Raw genomic sequence first — 20,324 nt, forward strand, 5'->3', positions numbered from 1 at the left:
AGAAGAAAAAAGTTGGTGGACTTAAACTATCTGATTTCAAAACTTACTCTAAAGCCATAGTAATCAAGGACAGACATATAAATCAAAGAAACAGAACTGAAAGTCCAGAAGTAAAGCCTTATATTTATGAACAATGATTTTTTACAAAGGTGCTAAAATAAGTCAATGGCAAAAGGATATAATCTTTTCAACAAATGGTGCTGGGACAATTGAATATCCACATGCAAAAGAATGAATGGAAACCCCTGTCTCACCCTATCCATCATGCACACAATCCAAAATTAACCCCAAATTGGTCATAAACTGAAATGTAAGTGGTAAAACTCTAAAACTTCTAGAAGAAAACGTAGGAGAAAAACTTCATGACCTTGGGTTGGGCAAAGAGTTCCTTAATATAACAGTGATACATAGAAGAAAAAATTGATAGATTGGACTTTGTCAAGATTGAAAACTTTCACACTTCAAAAGATGCCATCAAGAGAAGAAGTATTTAGGGAATTCCCTGGCAGTTCAGTGGTTAGAACAACGTGCTTTCACTGCCGAGGGCACTGGTTTGATCCCTGGTTGGGGAACTAAGATCCCACAAGCCACACAGAGAGGCTGAAAGAAAAAAAAAAGAGAGAGAGAGAAGAGGTATTTATATACCCGTGTTCGTAGCACTGTTCACAATAGCCATGAGATGGAAGCAACCTAGGTGTCCACTGGCTGATGAATGGATAGACAAAATGTGGTGCATACATACAATGGGATATTATTCAGCTTTAAAAAGGAAGGAAAATCCAATACATGCTGCAGCATGGATGAGCCAGGACATTATACTAAGTGAAATAAGCCAGTCACAGTAAGACAAATACTGTATGATTCCACTTAAATGAAATACCTGGAGTAGTCAAACTCAGAGATGGAGAGTGGAATGGTGGTTTCCAGGGGCTGGAGGGAGAGAGGAAGGAGGAGTTACTGTTTAATGGGTACAGAGGTTCAGTTTTGCAAGATGAAAAGAGTTCGTGGATGGATGGTGGTGATGGTAGCACAACAATATGAATGTACTTAATGCCATTGAACTGTGTATTGTACCACAATTTTAAAAAAAAAGATACCATTAAGAAAAGGAAAAGGAGCCACAGACTGAGAGAAAATATTTGCAAATCATTGCAAATCCTGTTAAAGGATTTATAGTTAGGGTATACAGAGAATGCTTACAACTCAGTAATAGGAAGATAACCTAATTAAAAAATAGGGTAACACTTTGGGTAGATCTTTCCATACCGGTACAGCCAGTATGGAAAACAGTTTGGCAGTTTCTCAAAAGGCTAAACATAAACTTACCATATAACCCAACAGTTCCAATCCTAGGAATCTACCCGATGGAAATGAAAGCAATCTGCCCACACAAAGATGTATGCACTGATATTCGTAGCAGCATTATTCATAATAGCCCAAAACTGAAAACAATCTAAGTGTCCATCAACTGGTAAATGGCTAAACAAAATATAGTATATCCATACAATGAAAAACTATTCACCAGTGAAAAGCAGCAAACTACAGACACGTGCAATGCCATGGATAAACCTAAAAAATGTTATGTTAATACAGATGGCCAACAGGCATATGAAAAGATGCTCAACATCACTAATTATTAGAGAAATGCAAATCAAAACTACAGTGAGGTATCACCTCACACCGGTCAGAATGACCATTGTCAAAAAGTCTACAAATAGTAAATGCTGGAGAGGGTGTGGAGAAAAGGGAACCCTCCTACACTGTTGGTGGGAATGTAAATTGGTGCAGCCACTATGGAGAACAGTATGGAGTTTCCTTAAAAAACTAAAAATAGAGTTACCATAGGATCCTGCAACCTCGCTCCTGGGCATATATCTGGAAAAGTCGAAGACTCTAATTCAAAAAGATACATGCACCCCAGTGTTCATAGCAGCACTATTTACAATAGCCAAGACATGGAAACAATCTAAATGCCCATTGACAGGAGAATGGATAAAGAAGATGTGGTATATATACACAATGGAATATTACTCAGCCATATGAAAGAATGAAATAATGCCATTTGCAGCAACATGGATGGACCTAGAGATTATCACACAGAGTGAAGTAAATCAGACAGAGAAAGACAAATATCATATGATATCACTTATATGTGGAATCTAAAATATGATACAAATGAACTTACGTACAAAACAGAAATAGACTCACAGACATAGAAAACAAACTTATGGTTACCAAAGGGGAAAGTGTGGGGCAGGGGGGATAATTTAGAAGTTTGGGATTAGCAGATATACAGTACTATATTTAAAGTAGATAAACAACAAGGACCTACTGTATAGCACAGGGAGCTATTTTCAATATCTTGCAATAACCTATAATGGAAAAGAATCTGGAAAAAAATATACATATATATATATCTCTGAATCACTTCGTTGTACACCTGGAACTAACACAACATTGTATGTCAACTATACTTCAATTTTAAAAAATTATGTTAAATGAAAGAAGCCAGTCACAAAAGACTTCATATTGTATGAGTCCATTTCTGCGCAGTGTCTAGAAAAGGCAGATTTATAGAGTTAGAAAGCAGATCAGTGGTTGCTTAAGGCCTGGGAGGGGAGTGGAGATTAACTATAAATGAACACAAGGTATCTTAATTGGGGTGATGGAAATATGGTGGATTGTGGTGATGGTTGCACAACTCTAAATTTTTTCAGTCATTGAATTGTACATTTTACAGTGGGTGCATTTTATGAAATAAATTATACCTCAGTAAAGCTGTTTTTCAAAAAAAAGGAGATGATACCTATCTCATAGGGGTTCTTGTGAGGATTTATTAGAACAAGTGCAGGTATAAACTAGGCATTCAGTAGATGACAATTATTATTTATTGTTATTATTTTTGCTATATAACAGCAGCATCTACTGTTAAGACACCAGAGTTAGCCACATAACATCTGAACCCCCTGTTATAGAAAACCAAAACAGAAAGGGAAAACGTAGCTAAAGCCTAATTTTGTATGCTATCATTTACTGACTTCTCATTCAGCATAGGATGGGGGATGGGAGGCAGCGACAGTTTTGAATTGTGAAGTCATAGCAAAGAGTGACAAACTTTCTTTTTCTGAAGAGTGACAAACTTTATATTCATAATCTTTCCGTTTTAGGGGGAGTAAAACTTGGATTAGGAGATTTCATTTTCTACAGTGTTCTGGTTGGTAAAGCTTCTGCAACAGCCAGTGGAGACTGGAACACAACCATAGCCTGTTTTGTAGCCATATTAATTGTAAGTATACACAGATTAAAAACGTGTCAGAACTCACCTCCAAATTCTGATTAAAAGGTGGTCCTTTTAACCCCAGCTAGGCTGAGTGTTCCAATCACCTGGGGAGCTTTTTTAAAAACACAAATAATTGGACCTCACCTGAGTAATTCTCTACCTGGCCACACATTAAAATCACCTGGGAGCTTTTAAAACTGTGGGTCTCTACCCTGAGATATTAGTGGGCTGGCCAAAAAGTTCGTTCAGGCTTTTCCGTAAGATGTTATGGAAAACCCAAACGAAGTTTTTGGCCGACCGAATATTTCATTTGTTTTAACTGTGTGTTTTTTTTTAAAGTTCCCCAGGAAATTCTGGTAAGTACCTCCAAGTAAGAACCATTGCTTCAAGCCCAGCAGCATAGATAATGTAAAGAATTAGATCAGTCTTAAAGGGGTAAAGCAGATCCTCACTTAGTCTGCGTTTGGTGGTGGTATTGTGTTTAAGGCCACGACCTGCAGCATACAGTGTCCTTTGGGCAGTAAGTACGAGGCAAGAAAAGCTAACTCAGTGCACGATCACACATAGATTTTGCTCATAGTGCTACAACGTGAGCCTGAAGCTTTCAAGACAATGATTTAAGTAAATAACTCGTATTTCCTGTTGCTATTTTTGCTAAAGATGTGATATCTTTGATATATGTGAGTGAAGTTGGATGAGAGGTTAGACGAGAGCCTTTACTTATGCATTTATTTTATGATTACACTTGTGATTTATCTTGATCATATGACCAGTTAGAATTTTCATTTATTTTATTTCTCTTTTGAGGTTAGTTTTCTGGATGTGTTGAAGCTTTTAAGAAGAAAATTACTTACTTTGGATAAACCTTAAATGCAGCTCACCCTCCAGACTTTATAGTTAATGTCTCAGTAACTAGGATAAAAAAAGGGGTGTATTATATAGCTGCTCTGTGTTTATAAGAAAACAGTATACACTTTATAAACAGACTTTTATTGGTTTATTCCGTGAGCACCTTTTTGCCCCCAGACAGCATAAAGAATGTTCTTCACCTCTGGGATTTTTAGCTAGCCAAACTAAACCTACAGTAGCCAACCCAATAGTTTAGATAGAAATTTCAGTATTGTTTATTTGTTTTCAAAAATAATTTTACTTATTTTCAGATTCTATTCCCTATCTAGAATTGGGGATGAAATATCAACAATGTATGGATAATGATCTCTGTTGCAAAGGAAAATAAATGTTGTTTCCAGATTTAATGAAAAAATTTCGTTCTGAAAGTTAACGTCAAAGGATTGTATTGAATTAACTAAATTAAAACTGAGATTTGTGATTGAGTTGATTTGCACAAAATACTTGCATAATTATGTCTGGGTTTGTGTCTTTTCCCCTCTTCTCCACAGGGTTTGTGCCTTACACTATTGCTCCTTGCCATTTTCAAGAAAGCATTGCCAGCTCTTCCAATCTCTATCACCTTTGGGCTTGTTTTCTACTTTGCCACAGATTATCTTGTGCAACCCTTTATGGACCAATTAGCATTCCATCAGTTTTATATCTAGCATATTTGCAGTTAGAATCTCATGGATTTTTCTCCTTTGACTATAATAAAATCTGGGGAGGACAAAGGTGATTTTCCTGTGTCCACATCTAACAAAGTCAAGATTCCCAGCTGGACTTTTTGCAGCTTCCTTCCAAGTCTTCCTGACCACCTGCACTATTGGGCGTTGGAAGGAGGTGTCTACAGAAAATGGTTTTGAACATGTCATTGTGGTGGACTGAGTCCCTCAGTGCAGAAGCTGCCAGATTTGAGGGACAAGAACAAGGCAAAGTGATGAGCCAGAAAGTTGCTGTGCTCCCACCAGCAGGTTGACCTTTGGTCACAGGTGGATTTTACCAACGCTGCAGACTCTCAGGACTACCATTACCAAGTGGTTAAATGAAATGGTTTAAACCAAACAGGACTCTTCATCTTAAACTACATGTTGAAAGTCAACCTAATAAATCTGTATTGAATTCTGAACCTTTTCGCGAGATACTGTAAGGAGAGCAGGCACCAGAGCAAAATGGAAAGATGGAAAGGGGCTCAAACTTTCAGATTTTTTGCTGCAGACTTACCATTTTTAAATAAGACTTTTTTTCACCTGAGTCAAGTCAGAGGTGTAGGTTGATTCTGACACTTGTTCTCAAGCACTGAAGCTCATTACCATCTATGGCTGCCATTTCTTCCCAAGGCCAGTCTGAACTTATTTGAGGTTGCTTTATCTTAAAAGTCTTAACCTCAGGTTCCAAATGCAGTCATTTATTTCTGGAAAGAGTGGAACTATAACTCAACAATTCCCTATTACCCTTAGGTAAATTCTGGATTTTCCACCAAATTCCTAACTTTTAGGCATACTTGTAGGTTCAGTTGCCCCCAGATCCCTCCCTCCTTCCGTCTCTCTCCGGTACTCCCCTCACAAGCACTTCTCCTATACAGCGAATAAGACAGCTCTGTTGTGGAAGCAGATGATCCAGTTCTAGGATTTTGCTCTGTGTGTGGTGCAAAGAATGTGTCATGAGTCAATGCTACCAGCCTTGCTGTCGTACTTTCTTAAATAGCAAATGCAATGTGCCCAAAGACAGTAGGATTAAAGAAGAGTAAGATGGCTGGTGAAGCACTTTCTGTCCTGGTTTGTCTTTTCTTTTTAACTACAACCCATTGTCTCTTGACAGTAGGTCAGAATTTGAACCAATAGCCAAAAGCTGGTGGTTTATAAAGTTTATGAGTCAGTTGTATCAGTACAAAGCTTGGAGATAGCTGTTGCTTCACTTGGTGAGCTGTGGGAGAACCAAGGGTCAGGGGGAGAACCAGCGGCCAAGAGGAGAGAGGAGGGGCCTCCAGCAGCCCATGGGACAAGATGAGCTCACGGCCTGGGAAGGAGGGGATCCGAGTGATTCCTCAAGAACCTCGCAATGGGTGTTTTGTGTTTTCCCTTCCGCGTTACCTTTCGTTTCAGTGTCCCTTTGTGAGAATTGGGCTGCAGAGTTCAGGCCCTGTGCAGTTCAGCTGTGCAATGCCCATGAACAGAGCCTCCACCTGCGAGCACACGGCACCTCTGGATGAAGCTTTGCTGGGGCACACCCCCTCTTTTACCACGGACAGCCCTCAGCTATGGTGATCAGACTCTAAGCATTTGTGAGAAACTTACTTTCTCCTTGTGGCTGAAGAGAGGCCAGCTTTCCCTCTGTTTCCTGCTGCTATCTCTCCAGCCATCATTTGATCTGGTTTGGGGTTCTCCTTGGAGTTTAGAGTATTTGTTTTCTGTCATGGAATATTTCTTATAAGAAACTAACTTTAGGAGCAATGTGCTGGTACTAACCTGTGTGTAAAAACTGGCTCCTCTTAGGCCCTTTTTCCCAAGATTTTCTTTTTCTCCTCAGATATGTGACAGTGTGGGTATTATCTTCCAGGAAGACATGCAGTTCAACAGTTACAACAAAGCCACCTGAACACTAACGTGTGATTTGAAGATTTGAAGCAGTCTTGAAGGGAGCCCTGACCTAGAGTAGTTTATTTGTGTGAGGATCCCAAACATACTGTGTCTTTCATGAAGGGTTTATCTCTGAAGAGGGTGTGTGGCGTGTGTGATTGTGTTCAAATCCATCCTATCTATTGCTGTCCTATGTAGAAAGATTGCCATAGACCTGTCACTTTCTGCAAGATGGAACCACATCTCAGCATAGGGAGAATACATCTTATTTCTTTAAAGCACTGGTCTGAGGCGCAGACTTTTCCTTTGAACCTTCTTAGAGTCAATTCAGTTGTTTCTGAAATATCAAAATGCTAGTAGTCTTCCACCATGAAAAATAGATTGTCACCAGAGAAAACAGTAGCAATTCCACTGAGGATGCACCCTCGCCCAGGGGCAAGGGGTGGCTGTGGAACCAGACAGAACAAATGGTAAAACCTGACCAGCCCAGCTGACCTGCTTAATTAAAAGGGGAGGACAGGAAGAAAAGCAACCACTGATGTCTGTGTCTGACTGGCCTACAGAAGAATAGAGAGTGCTTACATACAGAATGTTGCCACAAACTAGCCTCTGGAAATACCAACCATATTTGGAGGATTTGTAGAGGATTTTTTTCAAAGAGGAAGGGATCGCTTCTCTGTTTTTGATTCTCACCAGGTTAGTGTGTGGTCCTCAGATCACAGCTCTCACTGTAAATAACTCTCTTGATCAGAAAAAGGAGAAGATTTCTAAGCAACTTGAAAGAAGATCATAAGTGAACAATTTATTGATTTCACTACAGAAGCAACAACTGACGAGGTGGTGTTTTTACTTTTAAGCTCACGGATCCCCATTTTTCAAAGTGTCCCTTGATTTAAAAAACCCTCCTCCCATAACAGATGCCCAAACAAATAATATGTTTAGAACTTGCCCTTTACTTGGCCTCAACAAACTTTATATATGTAGTCTTGATCGTATTTTGTAAAATGTGAGACAGAACTACCACATAAGATCTTCCATGGTCAGACATCTCAAGGAAGCCTCTGATCCTGACCCCCAGTGCCTGGCCTTGCGTATTTGCCCATTCATGATCTAGCCCTGAAGAAAATGAGCTCAGAAACCACTATGAAAAATTTTGTTCAATGTCTTCTGTGTTGCTGGCATGGTGCTGGAGTCTAAGGATGAAAAATGAGTAAGATGTAACCTCAGAATGTAGCTGTAGTCTCTTGTTTTCTGGTAAATACCAGCTTTAACTTCTCTAAAATATCAGCTACCTGTCAATAACCCCTTTTCATGGTAACTGTTATTGAGGGCTTATAAAATTGATGTTATAAAATGGTGACTTGAGTCTTCCAGAAACCAATCCTTCCAGTAAAGTACTGCTTTTTCTCTAGATTTGCTTTTGTCATTCTCCTCAACTCCAAGAGGATCCTGAACGCTGAGTTTGGGAAGAGACTTGAAAACTGGATGTTTGGTTTTTCCTGGGATGAAACAATATCACCATAAATTTGAGCCAAGAAGTGATCCTTGTGATCTTCTTGCCTCATTTTAAATTCCCCAGACACAGGAGATTAAAAACAGTGGTTTCAGCTCTTCACAACCCTCATTGAAGCTGCAGAGCAGGGTATCCCAGCAAGGCCACCATCACGCTCACATCCCAAATCATCTGGATAGCATCATTGGAACAGTCCTCTCCTCTGGCAAGAAACACCTCAGATCTGTGCATTAAAGATCAGCCTGGTGCTGAAGTGAACTCCCTTCTTGAATGTCTAAGCTGTTTCCCAGGGCCTCGGACAGCTTCAGCGTTGCCCTGAGGAAGTAGTTGGGTCCACCCTGGGCCCTGGAATCTGGTGTTAGCACTTCAGCCTGGTCTGTGTAGCAGGAAGGACTTCCCAGAAAGCAATTTTCCTTTTAAAATAAGTGTTGCAACGGGACAGTTTACAAGTCAACTATTGGAACTGAGTACAGGACTGTCGTGTTTATGGTGCTATCAAGGTGCTGGGGTGTGGGTTTCAGTGGGATCATTTACCCTCACCTGTTCATTGTCTGGCTTTTGCTTCTACAGACACTGATTTGTACACGATTCAGACAGACTGTGAATACATCTTTTTTAAATACCTTTCAAATTCTTGGTAAGATATAATTTTGATAGATGAGTGCAGATTTTCCTGTTTTTTTGTCAAATTAATAAAGACCGCATGACTCCAGCTGTGCTAATTTTCTTACATGAAAGTATTACAATATGTAACTGAAAACTTCAGCGATTATCAGGAAACAGTTTAGAAACACAAATGCATTGTTTCCATCGTTCACTCATAATACAGTGGTATGGATTTTAGCAGGCCACATTTCTGAAGGGTACGATATTAAATCTATGGAAAGTCTCAACTATTTTTTTTAAACTTTATTTTTGACTGCATTGCGTTTTCGTTGCTGCACGCGGGCTTTCTCTAGTTGCGGCGAGCGGGGGCTACTCTTCGTTGCGGTGCACGGGCTCTAGGCACACGGGCTTCAGTAGCTGTGGCACGTGGGCTCAGTAGTTGTGGCTTGTGGGCTCTAGAGCACAGCCTCAATAATTGTGGTGCACGGGCTTAGTTGCTCTGCGGCATGGGGGATCTTCCTGGACCAGGGCTCAAACACGTGTCCCCTGCACTAGCAGGTAGATTCTTAACCACTGCGCCACCAGGGAAGCCTTCAACTATTCTTAACACTTAGTTTCTGAAAAATGTTTCTTCTAGAAAACATCTAACTCAAATTAATGTAAAGACTCTCAAAATAACTTGTAGGATGTATGTTATAGTACAATAGATATTTCATAAGCTAGAGGATTATCTTTTAAAAATTATTATGTAGATCACATGAATGGAAAAAAGCAACATTACTTTTATTGACCTGGTAGAGCATAGGTTGTCCTATCACTCTACCCCCAAACTCTACCAAGCCTTTTGTTTCTAAACAGTGAATTGCATACACGGTGTTGGGAATTATTTGTCAAAAATAAGTTTGTGTCATAAAAACCAGAGTTGGCCTATTTGTCTTCAGAAGAAGCAGAGGAGAGGTGGTAGATGTGTTCCTGGGTACATTGGCCAAGGGCATCACGAAGCAAAGAAGGTAATAAAGATGTTAAAAAAAAAAAAAAGAAACATAGATAAACTATTTTAAAAAAAAGAAGCAAAGAAGGTGTCTTTCCCTCCTATGCGAATCAGAAGCATCATTTGCTTTTATGAATCTTGTAGGCAGTGTCACTAGAGTCTGCCAAAGCAGCATCATGACTTGTCCTCATCAGCTGATAGGTATCTGATTCTTAGGGGCCCTGATAATGGTGCTCTCGATGAGAAGGAAGAATGTCCTCAAGCAGATTGAGAAGCAGGAGTAATGAGGCTGGATTTCCTGCATCACTAGGTAAGTACCCAGCTTTTTGTAGCACAACCACTCTCCCTGGGGATTCTTCTGTGGGTCAGAGTCGGAGGAGGCCCTGCCCACCAATAGCTTAGGATCTGGTTAAAAGTGAAACAGCATGCCTGAGTACAAGCAAGTACAATGTTGGCTCACTACATGATCTAAATGGGAAAGCAGAGTAAGGAGGGATCCACAAAAGACAGGGTTTAAAAGCAGAGTTTCCTCCAGCAGCATAAGGTTTGAACCAAGTTTGGGAACAAGGGAAGAATCTGAATCGGCAAGAAGACAAAGAGCATAAGCTAAAAACAAAATCAGGAAGGAGGAACGTGGGAGACACCCAAGGATAATTGGATTTTGAATTCAGTTGATTTACTCAGAGGGAGACCTAATTTGTTAACTAAATCTGTTTCCATTTTTACTTAGACTATACCTCCTTCATTAAATGACTTGTAGAAACCGTGGAGGATGATGACCTGACCTACCACAGGGACCTGTCAACACAGGGCCTCTTATTGACAAAGATTGATTCTCGTACATGGGCTGGCCCTTCTGTGCCTGGTATGCCAGACCCTTTAATGGAGGGAGATGGAAGAGCCTCAGAAACCAAGTCTGTGGGAGTCTTAATTCTTGGGAGAAAGGGTGACGTACTCTTGCTGCCTCTGTCTTTTTTTTCCCTAAAACTGTTTTAATTATGTAGTAACCCAAGGTCAATTCCTCATGCAAAAGAGAAAAGGATTTTGTTACCCTTTTACCCATAGAACACCTCGAAGTGGACCGAGGGTGAAATTCTGACTGGATTCGTTTTCTTGGGTAGCAGACCTAGTCAAGAACCACTAAACTCAAAGGTGTACATACAAGGATGATTTAAAAGTGGAAACAACACTGGCAGCTAGATAAAAATGTTTATACTACACCTAAATACCTGAAATAAATGAGTTTTTTAAGGGTTGCTGCATCCTCTCCCAGTAAGGTTATCACATATCTGTCAAGGAAACTGAGGAGAGATTTTTTTGGAACTTTATCCTGCACTTAGATTTTCAGAGATTTTGTCCTCCAAGAACTGTATAACTCATTTGGGAAATAATTTGTTTTTCTGTTTACTAATCGGATTTACCTACATCTGCCATAAGATAGCATAAATGTTTAGTGAAATGACATGAGTTTTAACTTGCTTGAGCCAGATAGACGTGAATGTGTGATTTCCTCAGATTTTCTGAGATGTTGAAAATGACCTCCCTGCCACCTTCCGCCGTCGTAGAATCTCATTGGGAAGTCTTATTTCTGAGACGCCAAACCCAGCCAGAAGGTCATCCAGTTTGAAAAGGTCATCAGGCTTGAGTATTGTAACATCCCAGTGGGAGGGAAAGGGCTTTCCTATGCTGGGTAACCTGCACAGGGCCCAGGGGCAAGGTCTGAGGATGCCAAGAGGGTGTCCGCTTTCACCCTGATTCCCTCCATGTCTGTGCTATCTCTAAGGCAGGCCTGGGAGAGATGGGCTAGACTCCGTTTTTGTTAATGTGGCTACTCTGGTTCTCAGGTTACTTCACTGGGCATTTGGAAGTGAGTTCCATGGCTGTTTGTTAAGGCCTTCAGCCTCTGTGGGAACGTCATGGTGCAGCCAGCCTGCCTAGGGGTTAACCTGCTATTGACGGCATCGCCTTTTTGACTCTCTGCTGATGTTGGATCCTGTCCTCTAAGCCCGGGCACCACTTTGGTGTCAGATGGGCCCATGGCAATGACCCCAGAGCAGCCCACCCTCAGGAGTGACAGGGACCCGGGTCCTCTCCCTGTCCCATCATCCTTTGGGGAACTCTTTCTAACCAACAAGGGTTAGAATCCCCCCTTTCCTCGCTTGTGCAATAGATAAACTAATGACTTAAATAAGTAAATAATGAAGTCATAGACTTGTTACAAGTGATTATGCAACTTTTGTCATTAAAGAGATGATTCACCAAGGCACTCCAAGCATTCATTAATTGCTGCATAAATTGATTTTTGTTTTTAAGTCAAATGCACTGGTGAACATTTTTGTGAGGGGAGGCAGGTGATGTGACCCAGAGAGGCCCTGTCCCAGTTGGAGCTCCCCAGAGACCAGGCCTGGGAGCTGCCAAGCTGGGGGCTGAGCAGAGCAGCCAGCAGCGAGCTCGGCTCCCTCCCCATCGGCCCCTGGGTGCTTGGAAGGCTGCCTGTCTCTTCCTGGCTGTGCTCCAGCCTTCTGGCGGGCGAGGCCTGGTCGCCCCCTCAGCAGGCCCGGCTCCTGCCCCTGGAGCTGGAGATAAGTCTGGCTGCATCTCTCCACTGGGAACTCAGCCAAGCCAGCTGTTTCCCACAGCCCCTCCCTGACTCACCCGGCCTCTGCCCAGCCAGTTTCTCACACGACAAGCCCCTCCCTCCCAGACTGTGTTGCTCCAGGGTTCTGTCTCTGGCTGGTGGGGGCCGGGGACCTGCTTCTTGCCTCCATCTCCCTGAGGTTTGACGTTCCTATGGCTCCCCCTCCCTCCCCAACACACTCCTTCTTCGTTATTCTCAGAGCAGACAGCCTTTGTCTGCAGACTGGCTCTCTGGACAGGGAGGCTGGCAGAGGAAACTGTCCCATGCTCCCTGATGCCTCTGAGCCAGACCAATGTGGGCACCTTCACATAGACCACAGAGGTGTGCCTTCTGCCCAGCCACCCAAACCCTCCTGCTGCCAGGTGTGGGGACGTGCTGGCTGGAGTGGTAAGAGGGAGCTGGGTGCATGCACTCACCCACCCATCTGGGGCTCCTGGAAATTGCTCAATAAATGTTTGGTGAATACGTGAAGTAATGGGTGGATTAGGGGTCCACAGGAGGGGATTTCCATGCAGGATGATATAAACAGGGCACATGTGTGGGAACATGTTTTAAGTATGAACAAACATTAGCCACTTTGCCCTTGTTTACAAGGCTGTGCTGGAGTTGGTGGAGCCTGAGGTCAGTTGGCCTTATCTGCTTAAGAGACCCAGTATTTATAAACAGGTGGTCGGGGTTGAATCCACACAGGATTACTCCCCAGGGAGCACTTGTGACATATTGAGAAATACATGGGTTTGTCCTCAGCCAGTGTCACCATGTTGAATGCAGGAGGAATGAAGGGTGGTACGGTTCTTAATACTTCTCCTTACCCCTCATTTAACCAAGAAGAGCCCCAGAGGAACGTACTTGCCCCATAAAACCAACGTCCATTGAGCATTTACTGTTAACGTGCCCAGACCCTACACTGAGCCCATCACAAGCATTGTCTCAGGTCATCCTCACCTCACCCGTGAGTAGGGTTATCCTCATTTTACAGGTGAGAAAATGGAAGCTTCGAGAAGATGAATAACAGTCCCAGACGCATACAGCAAGAAAGTGGGAGGGGCTGCCCCAGGCCTGTGCTGCTTACCTCCAGGACAGAGGGCACTGTGAGTTGGATCACCTCTCTGGGCCTCCGGTTTCTCTTCTGTAAAGGCAGACAGCATTTCTCAAAATTTCTACCTAAAGCTGCTCAAGCAACAGAGGAACATGAGAGACCCTGAGGGTCTAGGGCATAGCCCAGAGTGGCAGCCACAGGCCGAAATGTCTCTGGAGTTTTAAGATAACAAAAGTTTTAATTTTATTTCATAATGCATTTTGTTGTTGTTTTATTCTGGTAAACTACACATGACATAAAGTTTACCATCTTAATCACTTTTTTTTTGTTTGTTTTTTGGCCATGCCGCGAGGCTTGCAGGATCTCAGTTCCCTGACCAGGAATTGAACCCGGGCCATGGCGGTGAAAGGCCGGAATCCTAACCACGAGGACACTAGGGAACTCCCTTAATCATTTTTAATGATTATCACTATAATCATTAAATGAATGATTTGTATTCAATGAATCATTTGTATTCATAATGTTGTGAATAGTTTAAATGTATAGTTCAGTGGTATTTGTATTCATAACGTTGTGAATAGTTTATATGTATAGTTCAGTGGTATTTGTATTTATAATGTCATAAATAGTTTATATGTATAGTTCAGTGGTATTTGTATTCGTAACGTTGTGCAATCATCACCACCATCCATCTCCAGGACTCTTTTCATCTTGCTAAACTGAAACTCTGTATCCATTAAACACTAACTCCCCATTCGTCCTCCACCCCCGTCCCCAGCCTCTGGTGACCACTATTCTGTCTCCATGAATTGCCTACTCTAGGTAGCTCCTATAAGTGGAATCATACAATGTCTTTTTGTATCTGGCTTATTTCACTTAGCACCCTGTTCTCAAGGTTTGTCCATGTTATATGTCTGTAAGTCTGTTTTAATACAAAAGTAACCACAACACCACTTATCTTTAAGTGGCATTGTACTCTAAAATAGGGGTCCAGGATAATGGGTCTGAAATTTACTGGTTAGAGAAGCACAGCAAAAAGATAAAAAAGTTAGTACTTTCCCCCTCGTTAAGTTGAGTGTTGGAAAGTCTGTTTCTGAATTGCGCGGCGCAGGTCCTCTAACTTTCTGGGTAATGTTTCCAGGCCTTGGGCACAAGGCACAGTCACCTCTCCATTTCTGGGCTGAGAATCATCCAAATATAGAGGTTGAAGCAGCAGAGGAGGGAAGCAGTGTCCTGAGAGAGTGATGGAGAGAAACCCAGAGGAGAGGATTTCAGGAGTCTTTTGGCTGCTGGCCTCCAGGGCCCCCAATCCAGGACCCGTCCCTGGCGGCCCACAGGGACAGCAGCCACAGAGCAGCAGACGCCGAGCCAGAGTCAGAACCCACAACAAGAGAATGACACCTTGCCCTCTCTCTGCAACGACTGAGGCACCGAGGCCACCCTGCTCAGCCGCGGGACACCAGCTGTGCTCTAGAGGCCAGGCCACCCATGCTAGGCTGAGAGGGACCCTCCAGGCTGCGCTCTGCAGGCTGGCCTCACACCCCACGAAGGCCAGAGCCCTTCCCCCTCAGGAAGCAGAGGGTGGACGAGGGGGACTCCGTACACCAGCCGCTTAACGTCTCCAGGAGTTCAGGCAACTGGCTTCTCCAGAGGAGACTGTAGCCTGGATCCCTGCAGCGCGCGCATGCGTGTGTGTGTGTGTGTGTGTGTCCGTGTGGAAGGAAGGGGATGAGATCTCTGAGGATAGACCTGCTGGGTGGGAGCCAATCAGGACAAGTTTTCTGGAAAACCCCTTCTTTTCCTCCTTTTTCTTGCTCTCCGGTCTTCTACCCCAGGGCAGTGTCCTGCCCACACCCCAGGGTCTTCACAAGGCCTCAGCCTCCCCCTGGTGCCCTGTCCCAGGATCTGGATTCAGGCCCCAGGGCACAGAAGGACATCCCAGGAATTCTGTTCTGTTTTGGATGGCCCTTGTGTCAGTGGGAGGGTTGAGGAACCTTTATTTCTGTCCCAGCTTTGAGGGTAACCCTCCCTTCCAAGGCCAGGTGGCGTGTGACAGCCTCTCGTCAGCCATACTGAGCATTGCCCTGTCACGTCTCACTTCCTGTTCAAGGTCTTGACTTGGATGTGGCAGCGGGAAGGAGGAAGGGGGATTGGTGTGGAGGGTGCAGAGTGGCACCGAGTGTTTGAACACTCTCCTTCCCACCCCCCAACTCTGAGGGGCTATACCGAGGGAAATGGACATATGTATTGGAGGGTGGGGAGAAGGTAGGAGGTAAATGGAGAAATCCTCAAATGTGAAGTGTTCTTTTCTCCCTTTTGGATTCCTAGTGGGCTGCAGCCTAAGTTGTGACTTTTATAGTGGAAATATTTGAATATTCAGGTTGTAAGCTTTGTTTTATTCTACAGGAGCCCACAAGGGTAGAATGCAGTGCCCTACTGGAAGGTAAACTCACCAAGGGCAGGACAATCTGTGTGTTACAGTCCACGGCTTGGGAGAGGTGCTGTGCAACCCTGTGCTTAGTGACATTGCTTTGGTAGCTTGAAAACAGCCATGGGGTGTTTACACCATGGAAACTGATCAACGCTACAAAGCAGTGCTTTTTCTCCTCCAGAGAGCTGGTTGTTAAGCGTTTACCACCGCTGGACATTTACTCTCCCCACAGGCACTCAGGTGTTCAAGGACTGAATAAATAAATAAACCACCATCCAAAACAGCAGAAAGGAGAGAAGCGGCGTTCTCTAAGTTCAGGTCAACAGATACCGAGTGCTGGTGCCACAGGATGAGAGTGGACATTTGTTCTCTGGTGTAGCCCCGCACCTGAACTCCCATCTGGGGAACCTGCCAAGTCTTGTTTCCCGGGTCCTGGCAGTCAGGATGCCGACATGCTCCTGTTGGGGCTGGAGTCTACAAGGGGCTTTTTCTGGGGGTGACATGGGTCAGTATTGCCCAAAGTCAAGTGTCCAGCTGGATGTCCTAACCAGCACTGGTCCTGGGCCATGATCTATGACCGTTTCTGTGATTCCAGCCCATTTCTGTGCCTGATTCTCCAGCTTCCTGTCAATTCCAGGAGCTCCCAATGTCCTTCCTCTGAATAACTTTTCTAAGTTAGCCACATCCTTTTCTGCAGATTGTAAACGAGAGCCCCGTGTGTCAGGTCAGGTTAGGTGCACGGGAGATCTACTGGGGGAAATGCAGCAAAGATAAAAGGAAGGGAGCAGAAGCAGAGAGAGCCTTTAGGAATGCGGTGTAGATCTGGCAGCTGGAGACCGTCAACCAGCCATGGTTCCCGTGCCACTCTCTTGAGGGGCACCTTCAGGGCCACTACCAACCCCTGGTACAGGGCTCAATGATGAACAACACAGAGCACTGCCCTTGCAAAGTTCACAACTTAAAGGGAGAAAGAGAGACAAATGCATCACTGCAGTAGCTCAAAGTGCTAGGGAAAACCCCATACCATGGGAGCACAGGGAAGGCTTCCTGGCCGAGGTGCATCCCGGGAGCCCTGAGGTTTCGCCATCTCCCTCTTCTCTCAGCTCCCCATCCCAACCCAGCCTCACAAAGAGATCTGGCCACTTATTTCTTGGCTGTGTCCCTAGATCTGCAATCTACAAAGGTGTTCAAGATGTAGGCAATCCAGGATATGGATGGAGGGAGCATGGGACAAAAGGAACTAAATCTTATTGAGCACCTGGTAGCAGCTTTATAGAAGCCAGTTACTTCCCTACTCCACCACCCTCTGTGTGAGGCTCGAGTGAGCAAGTTGAGACAAGGAGGTGACATGACTTGCCCGAGTTCACACACAATGAGAGGCAGAAGCAGGTTACCCCAGGCTAACCCTGCCCCCAGCCCCAAGTGGAAGGGAGCCTGGTGCAGCCACAGGGAGTGTGACACAGGGCCAGTACAGAGGGGAATGTACAATGGAAGAGAAGGTCTTACACTTTTTCCTGGAAAATTCCTTCTAAACCACCATGTTTTTGTGCACACCATTTTTATGAACAAGAATTATGTGCTGGGCACCGTGCTCACCATGTCTCTCTGAGGCGGTGGGACATGAGGCTTAAAGGCCAGTGCTTGCCCTAACCAGTAACTGCCAGAGCCCAGTTCGTGGGTCCAAGGATGCACTGTGTGCGGGTTCTGCCTCCCCAGCCTCTGGGTCTCCTTTGCCGCTGGGGTGAGGAGTAAGAAATCATGGGCCGGCGTGTCTGAGAAGAAGGGATCATAGATCGTAGAGGGAAACCAGGAACAGATCCGGGAGGTGCTTCGGCTGTTCAACCCCACAGCAGGAGAAGCAGCTGCCTCCCACTTTACAAGGACCTTTGACCAAGCTCCGAAAATTCCTGGCTGAGGGCAGCAGGGAGTGGGGCTTTTTGAATGGAAGAAACAGATTTTCCTTTTCTAGAGAGGCTTTGGGTAATCCCACTCCCTTTTCTCTGCCAAGCTTTATCTTTGCCTAAGAATTCACAGAAGTCCCTAGGGGCCCCTGCTACACAGCTGCTGCATCTCCTCTCTTCACTGACAGGTAAGAAATGGGCCAGATTTAACATGCTTACGTTTTGTTTTTTGTTTTTGTTTTTTTTTGCAGTACGCAGGCCTCTCACCGTTGTGGCCTCTCCCATTGCAGAGCACAGGCTCCGGACTCACAGGCTCAGCGGCCATGGCTCACGGGCCCAGCCACTCCGTGGCATGTGGGATCTTCCCGGACCGGGGCACGAACCCGTGTCCCCTGCATCGGCAGGCGGACTCAACCACTGCACCACCAGGGAAGCCCAACATGCTTACGTTTTAATAAGCATTTTGTCTGAGCATCTGTGATGGCCCAGGGAGATGAGTTGCAGGAGCTGGAGGTCTGAAGAGGGGATGAGCTCCCCACTGGTGACTTTTCTCTGACTCTCAGGAGGCCAGGGGAGAAATGCCCAGTAGCTGGGCTGGGAAAGGGATCAACCTTGTGACCTCCCCACCTCCGAGTGCCCCAGGGCCAGTGTTAGTTTTCTGGGGATAGGTGATTTCCAGTTCCAAAACAGATGGCAGACAAGGAGTGCCTTGGTTGAGAAAAAAAAGGACAACTAGGAAAGGAAATTAAATGTATCGCGTTTATTGAGCTCCTACCTTGATCCCAACTAGTGCTTTGAATTCACATGACAGGGATGCATGCTTTACCCTCAGGGACCTCACAGCTGAATTAGGGAGACTCAGATCCCTGCTGTGTGATGCACCATAGAACTACAGCAGACAGAGATGGAGACTGAGGGAGTAAGGAGCCACCAACTTAGCCTGGGGTGGCATGGGGAGGGTTCTAGAGAAGATGATGTTTGGCGGATCTTGAGGGGTGACTAGGAGTTTGCAAGGTTAAGAGGGGGTTTCCAGAGTGCATTCTAGGCAGTGGGAAATGGTGGCTGGGAGGTGGGAAACAGCAGATTGTGTGTGGAGAAACTCAGTTGTGGCCGAAGCATAGAATTCAGGGGTAGAAGACAAGCAGACGGCTGGACACAGGGCTGTGTTGTATGTAAGGTGGGCATGGAGGAAGGATGGCACAGAACCGGAAGACTTGGGTACAGAGGAAATGGGACTGGTGCCAGCCCCAAAAACGAAGGGCAAGCCAAGCCTTGGCATAGACCCAAAGGGATGGAGGCCCTGGGCATCGCAGGTCACCGGGGATGGATGTCAGCAGAGCTGGATGGGGGGAGATGGGCGGGGAGGAAGCCAGCCAGCGGCGGGGAGAGAAAGTCCAACCTCCTCAGGCGTTCCGGGCGGCCTGGCCGACCTCCCAGACTTGGGCTGGGGCGGGCACCCACAGAGCGGGCTCCGGGAGACAGGTAGGAGGCGGATGGACAGGACTCCGGGGGCGGGGGCAGCTCGCCCCTGGGCTGCTGCAGGAATTTGCCTCGCCCGGCTCCCGGGGAGAGCGGCGTGGGAGGAATTGGGGGGCCCGGGAGGAGACGCCGCCTCCCGCTCTCCGCTGAGGCGGGCGCGGCGCCGGGTCCCCGCTCCGCGTCTCGCGCCCTCGGGCGGGGGTGGGGGAGGTCGCGGACGCGCAGGAAACCCCGGGAGCCTCGGGGGCTGGGGCCGGGTGGACAGACGCAACTCAGGCGGCCCGCGCCAACCCTCCCGCCTCCTCTGCCCTCCCCCACGTCGGACGCCGTTCCGGCGCGGGTCTCCGGAGACCGAGCGCGCCCCCTCCCCGGTGCCGCTGCGGCTGTGGGCCTGGAGCGCCCGAGCCCGGGTCCCTGCGCCGCCGACTCCGCGCCCCACGTCGCAAGCCGCCCCTCTCCGCCCCGGGGGCTGCACGGGGCCCGTTCCCCCCGCGGGGCGGGCGCTGGGGAGATCCTCGCGTGGGGACCGGGAAGGGCGCGAGAGGCCCCTAGACGCCGGCCCCCGGCACGCCCCGCGCGGAGCCGCAGACCTGCTCGGCCGGAGTCCGCCGCTCCCAGTAGCAACTATAAATAAAGTTCTTTTCTTCAGTCCTTCCTGCTGTCTTTCCTTAAGCTAGGCTCATCCCCGCCCCCTGAAGGCAGTCTCTACTTTAGAGAAGCAGCATCTTTGCCGTTAGCCCGAGAACAAGGCTCCCCGGGCACCTCGGCTTCCCCTCCCGCGCGCGGTTCTTACACGAGGGGCCGCAGAGGCGGGGCTGGACCGCGGCGGTGCGAGAGGGAGGCAGCACGCCACCGCCCTCACCCCGCCAGCCGCGGGGACCTCCGGTTTGCAGAGAAAATGATGCCTACGTGAATCACAGTTGGTGCTAAACTAACGGAGCATGTGCATGGTTAAATATGCCAGGTTATATTTGGCTGA

The 20,324-nt window shown here is 46.1% G+C and overlaps 1 protein-coding gene across 1 annotated transcript in view; it reads left to right on the top strand.

The window, feature by feature from the left end:
- PSEN1 (presenilin 1) overlaps window positions 1–5,297 on the top strand; it is a 75,950-nt gene extending 70,653 nt beyond the window's left edge. Inside the window, exons 10-11 of the mRNA XM_079698783.1 lie at window positions 3,168–3,286; window positions 4,681–5,297. Coding sequence (XP_079554909.1) covers window positions 3,168–3,286; window positions 4,681–4,836 — 275 coding nt within the window. The 3' untranslated portion in view covers window positions 4,837–5,297. The remainder of the gene's footprint in view (window positions 1–3,167; window positions 3,287–4,680) is intronic.
- Window positions 5,298–20,324: the final 15,027 nt, after the last annotated feature.

This window comes from Hyperoodon ampullatus, assembly GCF_949752795.1.
Source record: "Hyperoodon ampullatus genome assembly, chromosome: 3".
Classification (NCBI taxonomy): Eukaryota; Metazoa; Chordata; class Mammalia; order Artiodactyla; family Ziphiidae; genus Hyperoodon; species Hyperoodon ampullatus.